Source organism: Solea solea, chromosome 21 (genome assembly GCF_958295425.1).
Source record: "Solea solea chromosome 21, fSolSol10.1, whole genome shotgun sequence".
Taxonomy (NCBI): Eukaryota; Metazoa; Chordata; class Actinopteri; order Pleuronectiformes; family Soleidae; genus Solea; species Solea solea.
The window spans coordinates 7433108-7452340 of NC_081154.1; the positions used below are offsets into that span (position 1 = coordinate 7433108).

The window sequence follows — 19233 nt, forward strand, 5'->3', positions numbered from 1 at the left end:
AGATGGTGGTCCTCCAGCCAGCCTCCCGGCACTCAGCAGCCAGCTCTGAGTACTTGGCCTTCTTGCGTTCGTAGGCAGCCTCCATCACCCACTCGGCTGGTATTGTGAGCTCAAAGAGGAACACAGATTTTGCCTTGGTGGACCACACCACTATGTTGGGGCGGAGAGATGTTGCAGTGATCTCGACTGGGATCTGGAGCTGCCTGTCAAGGTCAAATCTCATGTTCCACTCCTGGTAAGGGGCAAACTGACCTTTATTGCCCTGTCGCTGCCCCTCTAGCACCTCAGCCAGTTTTCTCAGGACTTGGTTGTGGCGCCATCTGTAGTGTCCCTGGGAGAGTGTGATTCTTACAGCCTGATAAGATGTGCTGGAGGCTTGCGTTAGGGGTATTGCAGAGCGTGCAACATTCCTCACTCCCGAACCACTGGTGAAGGTTCAGAGGGCAGGGAAGCGTGTCATAGGTTGAGCGGATGAGGAAGCTGAACCTTGCCTGTGGAATCTTCCACAGGTCTGACCAAGTGATGCTCACTCCCAGGTTGTCCAGCTTCCTGTCGGCCCTGCAACACGGCCTTGATCTTGTAACGCTCTTCCTCTATTCTTGTCACCTCTGCCACCACCATCTCCTTCCTCTCTTTGCAGGTGGCCTTGGACCAGAACCGTGATGGTGTTGCAGACGACTGAGGGCTTGGTCGACCTCAGTTTGGGCGTACCACTTCCGGCCTGTCTGAACCTTGGGCTTCGCATTCCTTACAGCCAGGTCAGTGGACTCTCTCAACTCGAGAACAAGCCTGGTGTTCTCCTGCATGTAACCCAGACTAATGGATTGAAGCGGCAGCTGGAGGGTGGTCCTTCCGAAGAGGCCCGTTTCGGAGAGGCACCGTGGCAGCCCCAACAACTTTCGTATGAATGTGTTGGCTTTTCCATCTTACTTGCAGTTTAATGGGTTGCTCAGTGGAATCTTGTGGTGAAGTCTTGGAGGGCAAAGTACATCTGCAGGTCATTGAAGTAGGATGCCACCATGTTCTTTATGCAGGAGGGCATATGGAAGAACTCCATGCCGTAGTTTATCAGCTGGTGTGGGACTGATGCGTACGCATAGCAAGATCGAGCCAGACAATGTGCAGGTCTGTCTTCTCCCGCTTGGCCTTCTGGATCTGGTCCCAGATCATTGTAGAGTGCTCTACGCACCCTGGGACTCCCGCCTTCTGGCAGTTGGTGTCGATGTAGTCATTCTCAAGCAGGTAGGTGGTCATCCTCCTGGCCAGCACAGAGAAGAAGGTTTTTTCTTCTACGTTCAGCAGGGCGATGTTTCTGAACTGACTGATGTCCTTGGAGTTCGCTTCCTTGGGGATGAAGACCGCTATGGCTTTTGCAGGCAGTTCTCATGAGGTACCATAGCAGCTCAAGCACCTTGGGGCAGTTCTTGTAGAGCTTGTAGGGGATTCCATTTGGGCCTGGTGCTGATGAAGATCTTGCCTTCTCCACGACTTGCCTGACTTTGCTGACCTTGGGGGGCATGATGTTGAAAACAGCAGTTGGAGGTGCCCTGGTGTTCCTAATGGGACGTTCCTTGCTGGCTCGTTCTTTTTGCTTCCGTTTGCTGTGCTTTCGGATATGTTCACATTATTGCACACAGTACTGCTGGTGCACTAGATACTTCAATGACCACTGCATTTTTATTCATTTGCATTGTAAATGTTAATATTTAGCAGACTGTTACATTGTCAGCTATTTTCGAATGTGTTTCCTCCTTCAGCAACACTACAGCTAATTTTAGGGAGTTTTAACAGAGGTGCAAACATGCTGTTCAGTTTGCTTCGTGTGTGTGTGTGTGTGTGTGTGTGTGTGTGTGTTCATGTACTCACATGGGCAGAGTTGTTGTTCTGGCTGGATCGTGATCTTCGTCTAGAGGTGATGCCGATATTTTCTCCTTTCAGCAATGAGTGGACTACGTCATCCAGAAAGGTCATCTGGATCATAGACGGATCCACGTTCTGAGGCTCTAGCACCTGAAAACACAGAGGAGCGTCCACGTGTGTAAGTAAAAAACTTGACTTGAATTCAATTGTTGAGCAGTGTGAATGTATTGTGTGTGAGACTGCGTGTGAGAGCAAGCGTACCTGGTCATTCATAACGACCATGTTTCGACTGAAGAGGTCGTGGTGTGTAATAATGCCGGTGAACCATTGGGTGGCTGAGTCTTGTCTATACACACGCACGCGGTAGCCATTCAACGAATAGGGACCTGTAACATGAAGCAGTGTTATTTTTCTCATTGCCGCAGTATAAAAACACTGTTTGCACAACCTGTTACAATACTACTGTTAGTTAATACAATTATACAGGAATAACAAAAACTTGCCTTGCATAAAAATTTCCTGCACTTTCTGGTCTTTGAGCCACGCCTTCACTTCTTCATGGAGCTGAGGGTTGTCTCTTAACACTGGGTTTTGACTGTCCACCTCATCCTGAGAAACAAAAACACACACAGAAGATACAGCAAAGAGTCAGCAGGAAACACAACTACACTTTGAAAACGGTGGCACAATTAAATATAAATAATAACATTTAAGGTGTGGTGATATGATGCAAAAAAACACTGACAAAACACTGCACATGTCAGTTCATATGAGCTCACGGGGGGAAAACCAGCAGCCTTGCAAAGAAGATTTTATTACGCACACTGGAAAGAAAGAAGTAGTGGGAACATTTTCTATATCAAACGACAATAAATCAGGAATACTCCCAACAGCACGAGGAAGAGGAAAAACAAGTGTCACCAAACTTGTCCTCCCTGCTGTGAATCTCTGTTCTCTCAAGATCACTCGGAGGAGCCTAGTGATGCGTCGCAGATGAATCATCAGAGGGAAATACTGTTGCACTGTGGGTAGTAATGTTTGTCCTTTTTATGTCATATTCTAAACGGTAGTCAGTGGGGTGCACAGACTTTCATATATGATGTATACTACTGACAGTCTGATGCATAGTTAGAAATCTGGACAAAAATCAACTCTGTGAAATTGAGGCAAAGCTGAAGAAAGAAAACAACAAAATCATTCAGGTACTTAATAAAGATCTTTAGTCGAATATATAGACAGAATCACAATGCAGTGGCCTTAGATATGTTGCGGGGTAAGGGTTGGGGTGAATATGAATTCTCTACTACAATCCAAATGACTTTAATTGATGCAGTCCAGTAGACAGAAATAAAAACAGAGGTTGAGACTCAGCAGGAAGCAGATCAGACTAAATTAGTCTTTCATTTCACCTTCCCATCTCAGTCCCTCCCTCTCTCTCTTTCTCTCTCTCTCTGCTGCAGTGTTCTAGTTTCACAGTCTCGTCCAGCTCTCTTTTAAATCAGCATACTAAGAATAGCACAGTCGGTGGAAGGCAGAGCTACTAAGGTCAGCATGTCTCTCATATATACTTACAATGTCAAGGACCACAGCATTTGCTTAAGAGAGTAGAAGTAAAGTAGATGTGTGTAATCTTGTGTGAATAACATGTGTGAAAAAAAGATGTGTGAATAACATGATGTGAGTTAAACTGGTACATAAAAAAACACCGGGAAAAAGCTCAAGAAAAGTCCATGAGTTTACCCCAGTGATGTTTTTTTTTTTGTTTTTTTTAATCATTTTCAATATCAAGGGTGGCGGACTTATGAATGAAACATTAAATGTGAAGATTTACTGTCAACACTGGAGGTTCTTCTAATAACAGTGACATAAATAGAACTTTTACACAGCCTTTAAAGCCTGACTATGTTTAACTTTACACAGGCAGAAAATAACATACATGTATGTGCCTGTGCATCTATTTCTGCTAATATCTATTCTGGCTCACCGTGGGCCAGTTCAGACAAATACACAGAAAAGGTGTTACCAAGGCAACATTGTCACCGAGGCCCCCCATTGGTCTATTTTCAAGTGAGAGAAGAGAATTGGAACATCAGCACAGCATCAAGTGCACAGATTTTTTTCCTTCACGCTGCCACCCTGTCAGTGAATTGAAATTACAATGCATTTTTTATTTATATATATCACTAAATCACAACAAGGACTTTACATAGAGATCTTACAATATAAGATGTATATATTTCGACCAGCCAAATTTAAAGGTAAAATTGCTGCCTCTGCTGCAGAACTCCGTATGAAAGACATGTGAGACGTGTCGTTATCAATTCTGATTAGACGTGGTGAAATGGCGTAACTGTAGGCAATGCAGCAGGTGCAGCCACACCGGGGCCCATGGGGTTGGGGGGGGCCCGCGGAGAGAGGCAGGCCTGGGATTTATAATTTATACTGTGTAGTTTGTGTTCCACCCTGCTATAATAATGCACGGATGAAGGGAGTGAGAGACTGGGTTCTCCATGTCAACCATTGATCCACAGCTGGGGAAGGACGTGCGTAAAGCTGCTGCTCTTTTGGAGACAAATGCTGAAGCGCATTTGTGGGTGAATGTGATGCTAACACTAGCTACTTGCAAGGGGAAATAGGGAAATATTGAACTAAACAGTGCAAAATGTCTTGCAATTATTGAGCTGCTGGCAAGTTGTGACCATGTGCTGCAAGAGCTGATCAAACAGCCGCGCCGTCCAGGACGAGCTCATATACATTTTGTCACAGTGTATTCAGGAGGACATCGCGACTGAAATAAACCAAGCACCAAGCATTTTTTTTTCAGTGCTAATGGATTATGGTGGTGAGCTGCCGTGCCTTGTGTGACACGTTACCTTTTCAAGTCGCTGCCGAGCGCACAATTCGTTGTCTGGTGTTGTTAAAGCGAGCCGATTCTCCGGTTTATACAGATTGTCAATTGGATCAGTTTTGGTATGGTCTCATTGTGCTCTCGTAGACTTCATATTGCTATATGATTGCTTGCCTATTCATCAAGTGGGAGTGCTGTTGTGAAGTTATTGCACCACAAAAATGCCCTTTTGTCAGAGTCAGTGGTCAGTTCAGCACTACGGTGACATTGAACAGCTCCTCTGCTCTGACTCAAGCATTGTTTTCACCTGTCAGCACTCTGACAAAGCACCGTCCATGACCTCTCCTCTCTTAGCAAAGTAAAATCCCCATTGTTGTTTAATACTGTATACAGTGAATGTGTGGGTGTTTTTTATCAGTAACCCACGTGTACAAGGGCCTGTCATAAAAGCTTACACTACTACGTTGCGCCAGTGACTTGGTGTAATCAAAAAGCTGACAATCATGAAAGGCTTTCCAACTGAAAATAAGACACAGGTACTTTCGGTTAACAATTACTTAAAATACATAATGCAGCTTTAATTGTTTAATTGTTTAATTGTCCTCAACCTTTACCTTGCATTGTGTTCTGTGACTGTAGGCTGTTTGTAAAAGCCCTGCTGTGAATGACACAATAGTGTACACTCAACACACACACACACACCGCAGTATGACATGAGCACATCTTGCGCACCAGATTATTAGTAATATAACAACAAATATGACACATTCACATATATATGGCGAAGAAAGACAGATGGCTTGTGAAAGACTTCAAACACCCTTCTGTTCAGGGACACTGTTTGTTGCCATGGAGACAACACGAGAAAGGAGGGGAACAAACGGTAACAGGGGTTTCTGATGTTATTCTTCTAAAACTGATGGTTATAGTTTTGCCCAGGGAGTTAGTTTTGCCTTCACTTTATGTGAAGTATGATGTTGCAAATATGCAACTAAGATTTGACAGACAGATAACCCTGTTCTGAGAAACAGGAAGAAATGGCTTGATTATCACTGTGACGTCATAAAAAGTCATAAAAAAACATATAAGATTACTCGTATATGTTTGTAATGTGTCTGAAAGAAGAAGTAAAGCTTGTGAAAAGTAATGACTTAAGAAAGTGTGAATGTGTGTGCGTGCAGAGGTGCATGTACTTATTTTCTCCTCCAGTTTAATTCACTACACTCCTGCTCCTCCGATTGTTATAATGGTTTCAGATGCAGCTACATATCTGGACTGTCACTAAATGTGCGATGTACAAGGGAATTTTTATTGTAAAAGTTGATAAGGTTTTGATAAGGCATCATTCAAAAGTAATCATTGTTTTCACAGAAATGTGTTTTCTTTACTTCTTTACAACTGGTAGATGAAAATCAAACATCTCAAGCACAAGGTGACATCATCAGATGTTAATTCACTGGGAGCATGACTGTAATAATGAATCAAATTTGATTCATTCAACAGAATTCCAAGTGGACAGTAACATGTGACGAAAACATGTCACTTGTCAACAGCCTGGTGAGCGTCTGCTCTCTTAGCCTGCGTGCATTACAGCATCGCTTCAACTCCCCATGAACCCTGAAGGATTTCTGAAGGCAGTGCTGTTATGGACACTTCCTATAGGTTCTATAGTAAGAGGGGTAAAGATGGACTTTTACGACATTTCACTTCACTTGACTAGACCGCAATCAACCGAGAGCATCTGTGAAGGAAGAACATGTTCAATACATTTAATGTCTTTACCATTAAAGAGGGAAAAACAACTCTGCTGCCACCAGCGTAAAAGTTTGGAAAACTATGCCGTGCCTGTGTGTGTGTTGGTCAAACTCTTGAGTCAGCACCAACAGTTTTATTCTCTACCTCCTGTCCCTGAGTCTGAGCACACACCATAACTTTCTAGCAGAAAGCAACACGCACGCACGCACACACACGCTCACACACACTCACACAGACACACACACATGCAGTAGGCTGGGTTGGCCCACTTAACAGTGACTTCATTGTACCATTTATGCCAAACAGATTGTAGCCCCCGCACCCCCACTCCCACCCCCCCCCCTGCCTTCTACTCACTCCCTCCAGCCTTCCTGTCCAACTGGAAAAACAGAGAGGGGCGTGGCTATTGCTTCACCGCTCACACTGAGTGTGTGTGAGAGTCACACTGTTTTTATTGCTCTGCAGGGTTCAAAGGTCTCCAAAAGAATGGGCAGCTCTGTGTGCCAGAGGAACAGAGACCTGGACTGGACATTTGTGTGTGTGTGTGCGATTCTTTGCAGTCAGCAGTTCCTGGAAGAAAGCAAGGCTCCAACTTTCCCTCACTTCAGGAGGCTGCTGGAGTGTGAGGATGTGCTTGTGTGGTCTGCACGGTGGTTGGATTTTGAGTATATTTTGAGAGGGACATAAACTAATAAAACAATATGTCCGAGTGAATGGGATTTGCTTTGCAATTTGCTACAAAGACATGTGACTTTGGGCACTATAAAGCTGCCCAACTTATGCTGTGTTTCCATCTTGGTGCAGCCCTGGGTCAGGCTTGCATTTCAACTGAAAACAGCACCATTAAATGGTAGGCGGGGTGTGGGCTATGCCTGGTAACTGTCAGCGAGATACGTAGCATGATGTCGGACTGGTGCGACAGCGAACGGCAGCACAACCGACAACAGTGGAGGACATCCAGCATCTCCTTTTTTCCTGCTTGGTTTGTTTAAACAAGACGTCAAGCTTTGTATGAGCCCAATCAGCTGACTGTCATGGGTGGAGCCGGTCTAGCTCCTCCTGGGCCGTACCGTACCATTTTACTCTGGTACACCAAGGAAAGGGTGCCAAAAATGGAACAGTTGTGGCTGGTTATTTTGGTAGTATTCCTAATGGAAATTCAAAAAACACATGTACCGCACCAAAGCGAACCGTTCCACTTAGTGGAAACACAGCTTTGCAGTAAATGTGTCTTTCATTCAAGACAATAATGAGACCTTTGGTTTGTTGAGTGTCACTATAACCAGATAACAAACAAAGAGAAGGTCCCTTCAGACTTGGATTGCCATTAAAATAGTGCTGCTGTAGCCCCAGAGTAATTGATGTGCGCCTTGTGTAATCACATGCCTGGGATTCAGTTGCTATAGAGATACTACTTCACGACAACAAGAGCTATCATTGGTCAGGTTGGCCTGTTTCTGTTCTCCTGGTGCCAGGTGTGACACTGGAGTGTTAAGGCAACATGACCCAACCTGAAAAAAAGACTTGTTATCTATACTTTTGTTTTTAGTGCCACACATCTAATAAAACCTTTGTCACAATCTCACACAGTGACACAGTGCCACAGGTTATTTTCTATTCCAGGAATAAGTAGGAACAACATGAGTTATGCACGTGTGTCCATGCAGCTCTTTATCACAAAGTAAATGTGCAAAAGTAACAGTGAGAAGCACAATTAAACCACAATAATAACCCTTTTCATGTACATTATACGTTTCATGTCAAGATTAGCCACAACTGTGGCACACTACGACATATTTGGTCATGCTTTATAACCAATATATACAATATAATATATATTATATAGCCTGTGTGTGAGTACCAGTGGAGCCACACATTGTGTTACTTGAACACAACACTGGGTGTGATACAATCATCCAATTTTTTATTTTTGTGTTGGCTATGTCACCAGTCCTGTCTGTCTCGTATATATTTTATGTTATCTATATTTTATCTTGTTTCTGTGTGGTTCAGTACAAAGCTTCTTGGCGTTATATTCTGTTGACGCAATAATGACTGACTGACCTGTTGAACTCCCAGAGCCAGAAAGTCTAAAAACACTAAATATTTACAGGATTGTCTCATTTATAGCACCGCTGAGTAAAACATGTCACAATAACCACATGCACCGACTATGCCCCGTTTAGCTCATTTACCACATTTTAAAATATCCCATTTCCACTGTCTATCTACAAGCTCAGTCTGTGTGTACCTTTTTAACTCAGTCCACTTAAGTCCAGGTCACACCAGACTGCATGGAGAGACAATTAAGTCTACAGCCTGTCACTGTCACAGATATATGCTGTGTGTGTGTGTGTGTCCTTTCTGTGGTAAATAGGACAAGACACTAGGGAAAATGTAGAGAGACATAATGCTGCAACATGCAGTGCAACATACTACCTGGGTTCATATTATATACATATACAGTATGTATATAAAATATTGATATTCAACTCATCCTACAACCAATCAGGCTCACATTACTGCCACATAATAACGTTAGCAGAAAGGATGCGTCAGTGATCTCTGGCTTATTATCACAATACTGTAGAGCTTAGATATTTGAATAAGTCTCAGGAAAGAGAGCAGCATCTCACAGCACGATACTTCAAGAGCTTCTGTGTATAAACGAGATAGCGCGATGCCAGGACTGCGTGACAGCAAAGGGAGGAAGACTGCAAATATTTGGTCAAACATTTTGTCCTTTTTTCCCCCCCTGACTCCGCCGAGCCAATCTGCAGTCCACACACACACACACGCACGGCCATAAAAGTGACAGATTTCCAATCCAAGTTGAACTCTTATTAAAACAACTGCTGAAATGGGACACTTTCAACAAAATCAAGCTGAGGAGATGGAGGAGGGAGGCTGAAGATAACTCCAATTAAAGTCTTTATTAGAGAACAGAGCAGACTTCACATAAAACATTGCCAAATTCCTGTGTTGCTGGAGAGTGGATCTTGGTGTTGTTACTCATTGTCACAAAATCTCTGATTATGAGATGTCGCCATGGTGAGAGCACTTTGATACTTTCACTGTGTTTATATAGCAAATAGAGCTGCTTTATGATTAATTAAGATGGAATTATTCCTTTCTAGAATATGGGATCCTTAAACTAGTATGAACCAGTTATCTTTCTAGGTCTAACGTTCAGAACGGGCTGTTTGCAGTTGTCCCATTTCCTCTCTTATAGTCTTTTTTTGCTTTCTCTTTTTTGTAAAAAAATGAAAGGATCTCACATGTTAACAACCGATATTGCTTAATTACTGTGCTAGTTCAGACCGCCTCCATGTAATACTATCAAGTTCCACATCTGTTTAAACACTGCGAAACATTTGTGCCAGCAGACCATGACAACGTCAGTGTGTTTGGCTACAGTGGACAGCATCAGAAACCACTGCTTAGATACACAGCATGAGTCACCGGGAGACTGAGCATCACAATTGATTTGCCTCCTGATTGGCTGAAAACAAAAGAATAAATAAAAAAAAGAGAGAGAGCGTTTCATTCTGGGCATTTGGATTCATCTTAAGCACAAACTGATGACGGATGGTCAGAGTGTGGAACACAGTCTTCCCGTCTGGTTGACACTGAGTGGAACACAGTGTTCCAGCCAGCACAATACAAGCTGTGTTCAGCTGCACAGCACTGACACACACACACACACACACTCTAATTAAACACACAGCCACATAACACAAGCATACAGTCTCTATGAATTATTGCATGTTGCAAAGCTACAGTATCTAGTGTGCGTGCATGTCAGTATTTATGTGTGGTGATGTGATGGTGCAATTTATGAGTCAGTACGGAGACGTGATGTAAAATCAGTCCGAGGACAGACTGTGAGAGCACATGTTGGCTTTATATTCACACTAAACCCTGGCAATGTCACATCCATATGGAATACAGCACCCAGCGCTCACTGAATCCGTGCAACAGCCTCCACACTTATTGTGAATTACTTATTTTTCTTTACCGAAAGAAAATCTGACAATCTCACAATATCAAAAAATCTCACAGCTTCTTTTATGGCAGAAACACATCAACACAGCAGGTTGTTTTTTTGTTAATGTTAAACACTGCAGCCACAACACTTAAATCATGTCAATATCCCTCAAGTATTCCTGCTTTAATCCACCATTTCACTTTGCCACATACACGTGGGACATCATTCTAATTTATAATAGCTCGGCACTGACAGAAAAGCACAGCACAGAGTGTCTGCAATTCTATCATATTAACGGAATCCAACTTCAAATCAATTCCCTAGTTTAACAGTCTGACTTTGAGTGTACATAACCCGTCTTTGCTCAGATGGTTGTTTGCTTGACAAAGACCATGCAGACAGAAACGCTGCACTATTATATATATATATATATGCATATATACGTATATATGTGTGTGTATATATATATATAAACATATACAGACACACACATATATACATATACATATATATACACACATATATACATGTATACATATATATATGTATACATATATATATATATATATATATATATATGAACTGTCCAGGGTGTACCCCGCCTATCGCCCGATGTAGCTGAGATTGGCACAGCGCCCCCCCGCGACCCTCTGGTTGAGGATAAAGCGGTAGATGATGACTGACTGACTGATATATATATATATATATATGTATGTATATATATATATAACACAAGGTCCTCTATAAAAATAAGGAATAACATTCAACCAAACATAATCTGCATATACAAATAAGGCATCTGCTGTACTGCCAGACATGAAACAAAGATTTTGGAAGCTTACTGTGTTATATATTTCTAAGGAACTCATATAATCCAATCAGTGAATTGTTAATAAGTTAACTGGATGCAGTTTGCAGTTTTATATTTAGCCCATAGTTATTAATAGTTATTAGAACCTGAAACTCTACATAGCAAAGGCCTGGCAATTATTTTGTGTATTTATGAGCAATCGTGAGCGCGGTCATTACCTGGTAAGGTTGGTAAGACGAATGGTCCGACAGGAAGTCCAGCTGTTGGTCTAACAAGAATTCCACTGCTGTTACCGAAGACAACAGGCTCTTCCCAACCACTGGTTTAAATCCCTGCAAACACAGAACACAGAATATGGTTAGCAAAGTAACACAGTGATATCAACAGGACATTTGATTAGACCCTAAAAGTTCTTTAGGGTAAGTGGTTTGTATTTATATAGCGTTGTTCTAGTGTTGATGACCAGTTGTCACTACAGTTTTGCCATTCACCCATTCACTCACACATTCACACAGTGCATCTATGTGCAGCGAGGTTTCTTTCACACATCTTTCATACCCATTCACAAGCCGTCAGGAGCAACGTGGGGTTAAGCGTCTTGCCTAGTGGAACTGGAAATCGAACCCACAAACCAGTATACGATCTATTTATGCAATCCATTCATTCTGTACTAATATATAATAAAGAATACATGTATAATTTATTTTAGAGCTGTAAGATCCTGATGGAAAAAAAAGAAGCTATAAACCAAATCAGCCAGAGAACTGAGGCCAGGAGAAAAGAGACGAAAGATGAATGACAGAGCAACAGAAAAGATTAGAGGGAGAAATCACAAGTAAAGACACGATGATGAAGAGAGGCAGAGACGGATGGAGGGAGAAGGAGTCGGAGAGCCCCAGAGTGGTGAATAAATTAATGAGCGGAGGAAGTCAGACGGTTCAAAGGCACTATACTCCACTTTGAAGTTGCTTTTTCTTACATGCACGCGCACAAACATACACACCAACGATATCTGCCAGGCTGCAGTCTGAGCTCAGCTGTGACTGCACACACAACACAGTTCATTCTCCCATCTATGTGTGCCGATGTGACTGGGAGGCAGCAACACTATTTACAGCGATCTCCATCACTGTGCGAAGGCTGTCATAATTCACGTCACGTCACTTTCTCCATGTAAATGCAATTTCTCATTCAATTATTCAAAGATGTATATGGATATATGCATGCGCGTGTGTATGTGTGTGTAGCAGGTGTCAGTTAGTTACATAAGACTAATAGAGAGATGAGAGATTAGAGGTGAGAAACACAACCGCTGTGACCCCCTCTCCCTCACAGACACACACAACCGCAGGAGGCGGGAGGACATTGTGTGTGCCAGCAGAACCTGATAGCGTGTGTGTCTGCAGCTCTATTCCTGTCCGTCTACACATATCACATTTCCAGCAAACACTGGCAGCATGGAGCTGGCAGCACAGCACCACACTGCTGGACAATATTTTAGAAATGGCTGGCATTTATTTTGGTAAGTGTCACTTTGCCCGCGGCAGTGCACCAAGTCCCGACTCCTGTCCTGTTCTGGAGACTCATTAGGACACCACACTTACAGGGAATTTGTTAATATACACACATGTATCACAATGTTGACTATATTCAGGTCCATAAGAACACTGATTACACATTTTATTGAATCAATGAAAGTGATAATTCCTCAGAATTAGAATTTAGTGAAGGGGTTGAAGGTTATTTTCTTCCCCACAAACAACAATCTGTCATATACAGACACTCTACATGGAAAGTGTGGTGGCTGTGCAGAGGCAACATGAATTTTTTTCCTCTCTAAATATCTTTCCGTTATTGGTTACACAAATACCGCTGTCACTTCTCATGTGCACCACTGTGCATGTCCTCGCAAGCTGTCCCTGTATTTAATCACCTCATTTTTAATGATATCACATCGCTCGCTCTGACATGGCAGCCAGCACTTTCACCCCTGCCTTCCACGGTGGCTTGCCAGACCAACCAGGTTTCTCAAGAACTGGGATAAAGCTACATTCACACAGATTTTTTGAAAAAAAATTAAAAAAAATACACAAACAAAAGGCAAAAATGCACTGCTCTCAGATTGCTTGAGTGAGGCCAGATGTGGAGGCCTTGCAGGAAAGAAAGGCAGCATCATACCAGACCACAATCATTTGTGAAAAGACTGCTGCTCCTGATGGATGCCTTTGTGCTGCATATACTGTAGCTGTACTGTTTCAAAATAAATGTTCAGACTCATGTTACTAAAACCAGAACTACAGTACATTGTCTCACTAGTACCGGAAGCAACACAGGCCCTTGTGTCTGGGTCTGACAGCACATTAAGAGCTAATCAAGGTTGTGTAACCAGGGTTATGTAATTTACAAGTGCACACATAATGGGACACTCTGAAAATCTAATTAAAAAAAAAGGCAAACATGAGTAAAAAGAGAGAGAGAGAGAGAAGGGTTATAAAACACAAGGTGATAACAATCAAACATGTTAACAACTCCGAGGGAAATTTGCATTACCCCTGGCATTAGAATGCGTTTTCTGGGATTGGAGAGCGCTTCACCACATGCATTTACACGTGGTACTAACATGCATCTCCGGTGTCCACATCAAAATCCTATTGCTACCTGATAACGGTCAATCCCCTTGTTCTTCTGCAGAGATTTCCAGCAGCAGACTACAGCGTCCTACTCTACCAGCTAAATCCAATTGAGTCTGTGTGGCCAGCCATCAATGTTGGACTCAATGTACAGGCTGCATTTATGACCAGTGTAGATGCATGATGGGAAAGAATTATGAGAATGACCAGCACCGACAGGCTGGGCTCACGGAGAGACGGTGCAGATTCATGATGAAACCTTGACAAGGTTCATGGCTCATTAAATGAGACTACATTACAGAGGCTCTGCTTCCATGGTTACCACTGAAGGTGCAGCAGGCTGGTGTATCTTTTGTAAAAAAAAAAGATGAGTGACAGGTCATGGAGAATGAGAATGAATCAACTCTATTTACATACAAATGTCTCCATAAAAACATGTCCTATATAACATGACTGCAGATACTACAGATTTAGTAGTGCACGGCCATGACAGCACCGCCATTATAACCAACTGCTCTGAATGGGTCTTCAGCATTTCTCAGCTGCATGTGTGTTCTGGAGGCCCCGTGTTTTATCTGGCACACACTGAGCGGGGGAAAGAAACACCGAGTACCTGGAGTTAGAACATTATTAAGCAAATATTTCACTTCCAGCAGATAATATGTGCAGCTTTGTCTCTGCGGCCCAATCACGAAAAGATAAAAAGTGGGATGTGGTTGAAAGCTTTGGAAGAAAGAAGACCGTGAGTTAAGATTAAGAACTCAACAACAGTTTCAACGGAACTGGATTTAAGATATGAGATATGAGGCAGAGTGGCTGCTGTCTAAGGACCACTTCTCCGATTTCTCCCTCTCAGACTGGAAGGAAATTACAGTTCCTCCATCCCTCTAAATGACTTGTACACACACACACACACATGCACACACACACACACACACATACCACTCAACCACAATTAGGTCACATCTGCCACAGTATGCCAGGAAAAACCATTCTGTCACTGTGTATTTCCAGACAGGCAGCAGGAGAGTAGATAAACAGATGAGAGACACGCTCACTTACTGTCCCAACATAACACCTATTAAAACCAATACATCTAAACACACTAATGTCTCCATAAAAGGAACCAAAGTTATTATGAGAGAGAGACCCTCTCTTTCTCTACAGACATGGAACGATGCCATTACAAGAAAGCAGATCAGTCTTTGTGAACACAAAACACATCCTCCACTATTGCGTGTGGTGAATTATTGAATAGCAGTGCAGCAGAATGTAAAGGAAATGAAGAGGGGATGATGGAACTCATGCATCATTAAGTGACCTCGAGAGACTACCACCACCCACACATGCATTACACCAACACGACATTTTCCTGGTGACTTACTCTCACCCTGCACACCACTGGCCTAAACTAAACATCGACTACAAACTCAGAAATGTGCTTTTGCTCTCAATCGAACATGCGAACATGAAGCCACCCTTATCTTAAACTAAGTCTTCACTCTAAACCGACACATTCACACACTGAAGCCTTGTAATGCACGAGGCCATTATCTGATGAAGGTCATTTTAGGCCACAGATTCAAGGGAGGGACCTCATGGTAATATGTCAATGTGTGAACATGCCCAAGGCACTGTGAGCTAGTGTGAGCTGCTAAAAACGTTGCTTTGACTTTGGCTGGAAGACAAATTGGTGTCATGTGTGACTTTACAAATGTACACCTTTACATAGTTTTAATTAATTAAATAAACAAAAATAACGAGAACATCGATATGTTGCATCCTACTGCAGGCTGCTGTTGGTGTATCATGAGGCAAATAAAGTAGACTGTATTTGGCATAATCCAAGGAATGTTTGGATTTAAATAAATAAATAAAAATGTACCAACTGTTCTCTACCATATCTACATTTTTTAGGCCATTCTTCACCACATTTCTTTGACTTCCTTGGTTCAGGCTACCAGATGTTGCAAGGCAATAGATAATCCCTCAGAATAGATACAATATGGTGTTGCTTAAGTGTTTTCCAAATTACAAAATAATCCCAATGACCCATTTTGGCTTGTTTACTTAACTCTTCCATAACGAGCAGAAACATGTCTGAAATGGAAAAGGATTTGCTGCACTGATGAGCCTTGTTTTCTAAATAGGTCACAGTGCAACAGCTCCTTACACACACACACACACACACACACACACACAGTTCGGGTTCTCATCTGCTTATTTCTTTAATGGTAAAAGACTGGAAGTGTCAAAACAGCTGTATTTCCTCCACTTCAAAGAACATAACAGTTTGCAACACTCATTTCCTGGAGATTACGCTTTACCTCACCCAGTCCCTACCCATAACTTATTACTAACGACTATAATTAACTGTAACTCATTTATCGGGATATTAGTTTTAATCACTTAAACACAAACATGCTTTTTCCAAAGCACTGCCTCAGAGACAACAGAAGCTCACTGGGTGGGCACCAGGCTTTAAGAAGGTGAAGGACACGACACAGCCGAATGCACAGAAATGTGTTGGGGGCACTCAATCAAGCAGGTGGCCGAGTGCCACCATTTAGCTCGTCCGCGGGGAACCGACCAGCATCTGGAGCGCTATTCTAAACAGCTACTGCAGCACAAGTACTGGGACGCAACCTACATATCCTTCAGTCCTACACAGAAGTGGAGCAAAATGACTCTAATCTTAAGGTGCATCCCACTGAGCACCAACATGTATAATGACTCCACAAATGAAGCCAAAATCTGAAAGTAAGAGACTGAATGTGTATTTGATTTCATGTACATTTCCTTATTTGTTCGAAAAATATGTTCCCATCTAAATAATGAATGAGGATGTTCCCAAAAATGAAGCACAAATAAATAAAGATAAATGTGTGTTTCCTTAAACTGTTCTAATATGAATACATTGATTTGACATAAATGAAGTCATCTCGTCAAAACCTTACTAAAAGTTTAATGCAACAATTTAAAACCACAACTTTGCAATAGCTGAATCTTCACACACCCTGGATTCTGTGAATCCCGTAATGTAACCGAGAGGCATTAGTAGTACACTCTCCGAGTCTCTGCCCTTGCTGCGCTCACACCCACATCTTTTCGACTCCATGCCCACAATTGGAAGCCAGACATTCCATTAAATTATGTCTCAATGCCAAGCGCAAGATACCGCCGATGACACACTCAAGGTTTGTTTTCTCAGACTCGGGGGGGGGGAGTACGACCAAACCCACAGGAAACATGCAACCACTTTCACAGGCGGAGTTGTAACTCAAACCAGCGCAGTGTCCCTTTAAACTCTGTAATAAGTCAGAATGTGGAACAAAGTCGTACGCAACAGGCAGTAGCTTTTTAAGAGTCACATGACAAACGTGTCTTTACAAAGCGTGGCATAAAAGCTAAAAATGACTAATGGGAAGTGAAATAGCCACTACTGTGAGTCAGGTTCAAGACTGAGCAATATTATTCACACACAGCACCGCAAACTGGTCATTTACTGATATCGAAACAGGTAGAGAACTTTTACTCATGGAAACATGTGGAGGAGTGAGATTCAAGAGAAACATTCAGCCACGGATGTGTCAAAGGTGAGTATTAAAAAAAAAAAAAAAAAGGAAAAGAACTCAACACAGGAAGAAACAAACCAGTCCAAGGCTGAATTTGTGAAACAGAGAACATCAATTGTAGTGTGTGTGTAGTACGGTGTTGCAGAGGAAGCAACTACATTACAGCCTCTTCAATAAGCTACACTCTCTACTAGTAGTACACACTACATACATACAACTTACACGTCAACTACAAGTGTAGCACACACCAGAATGACCACATATTCTATCCTGGAAAACGTCCACAGTTCCAAGGTTGTTTGTCACTTCCATCCATTCAATCTCACGGCTCAGAGTCAACCCAGGGTTTGTTTTCGAATGAAATAAAACGTCAGAGGATTTTGAAATTGTAACGTTACCTCTCTCTCCTCCCGTCTCCAAATAACGTCAAGGAGCAAGGGCTGTGAGGGGGAAAAAACCCCCCAGCTTTGATCCAACAAGCAGAGAGGGGAGACAGGAAGAAAGAAAATAAAGGATGACGAGGGTACAAAAGGCAGAGAGAAAAAGGAGAGGGAGAGGGAGAGAGAGAGAGAAAGAGCGAGAGTGTGGTTTCCTCTTGTGGTAAGAAAAGACAGATGGCCAAGAGGGAGAGAAAGCCGAGCAGAGGAAGAGCTACACAGCCGACATTTTAACTGCTGCTGACGCTCCGAGGGACAGAGAGAGAGAGAGAGAAAGAGAGAGAGAGGGAGGGAGGGCCAGTCGACACACACTTCCTCCCCCTCTCTCTCTCTTCCTCTCTCTCCCTCTCTCTATCTGTGTGACGCAGACTTGTTTTTGTTTTTTTTCTTACTGACCGCACTGTCTGACTTGGTCTCTCTCTTTCACTTTCTCTCACAGCGACGCTCTCTGTATCAATCTGTCTCCCTCCCGACGCTTCCTCTCCAACTTAACTTTATTCACAATTATTTCCCCACGCGAAACAGAGACACGGACACAGCAGTAAAAGAACTACTCAAGTATAAAATGCTCCAGCAGAGCTGGACTCGATGGACTCAATGTGTTACATGTGTAACATTTAACAGAGGTTATTGACACAAACAAAACAATGTTTGCTTTTCATAGCAATAAAATATCTATTTATATGTACCTTAGGCAGAAGCTGCCATCTTGCATCGTCATGTCATTATTTTCATAATCGAATCATCTATCCGTTATTCTCTCAGTGGTTCGGTCCATAATATGTCAGAAAATCTTGTAAAATGTTGATCAGTGTTTTTTTTTTCAAACCTGGAAATGATGATGTTCTCAAATTTATTGTTTTGTCCACAAACCAAAATGATTTTAATGATTTCTTTCTTTCTTAAATGGAGCAAAAAAAAAACAGTAAATATTCACATTTAAGAAACCCACAAACCAATTAGTCGATTGTCAAAATAGTTTAGTAATCTATTAATAATCGATGAATCGAGTAATTATAGTAAGATAATAATAAGAATATGAGTGCTCTATTGTCATACATTGGACGAGCTAGCACTAAATGTTTTGGGTAAACTATCCAATGGCATTTTTCTTGACATATATTATGATTGCAATTTGAGTTGCAATATCAAGCATAAGTGAGGGGATGAGAATGTAAAAATATGAACGTATGTGTTGAGTTTTTAAATATAGGACACAGTACAGTGAGCGATTGCAGCTTTGGCAATCTGATAATTGTGTTGCTTATTTTTCATTTTCATACTGTAAGTTTATGTACACTATTTCCACAAAATGATAGAAGGTCAGGT

At 42.2% G+C, this 19233-nt stretch overlaps 1 protein-coding gene across 6 annotated transcripts in view; it reads right to left on the reverse strand.

Annotated features, from left to right (window-relative positions):
• The window catches only part of jmjd1cb (jumonji domain containing 1Cb), a 92503-nt gene that overhangs the window by 16897 nt on the left and 56373 nt on the right, over window positions 1-19233 (reverse strand). For 5 of the 6 annotated variants that reach the window (XM_058620150.1, XM_058620154.1, XM_058620153.1 and 2 more), the window contains 4 exons: window positions 11481-11594; window positions 2364-2469; window positions 2122-2246; window positions 1867-2010 (listed from right to left, as the gene is read on the reverse strand). In XM_058620150.1, coding sequence (XP_058476133.1) covers window positions 1867-2010; window positions 2122-2246; window positions 2364-2469; window positions 11481-11594 — 489 coding nt within the window. Of the gene's footprint in view, window positions 1-1866; window positions 2011-2121; window positions 2247-2363; window positions 2470-11480; window positions 11595-17865; window positions 18148-19233 lie in introns of those variants that run through there. The other variant, XM_058620155.1, reaches the window with a different exon arrangement.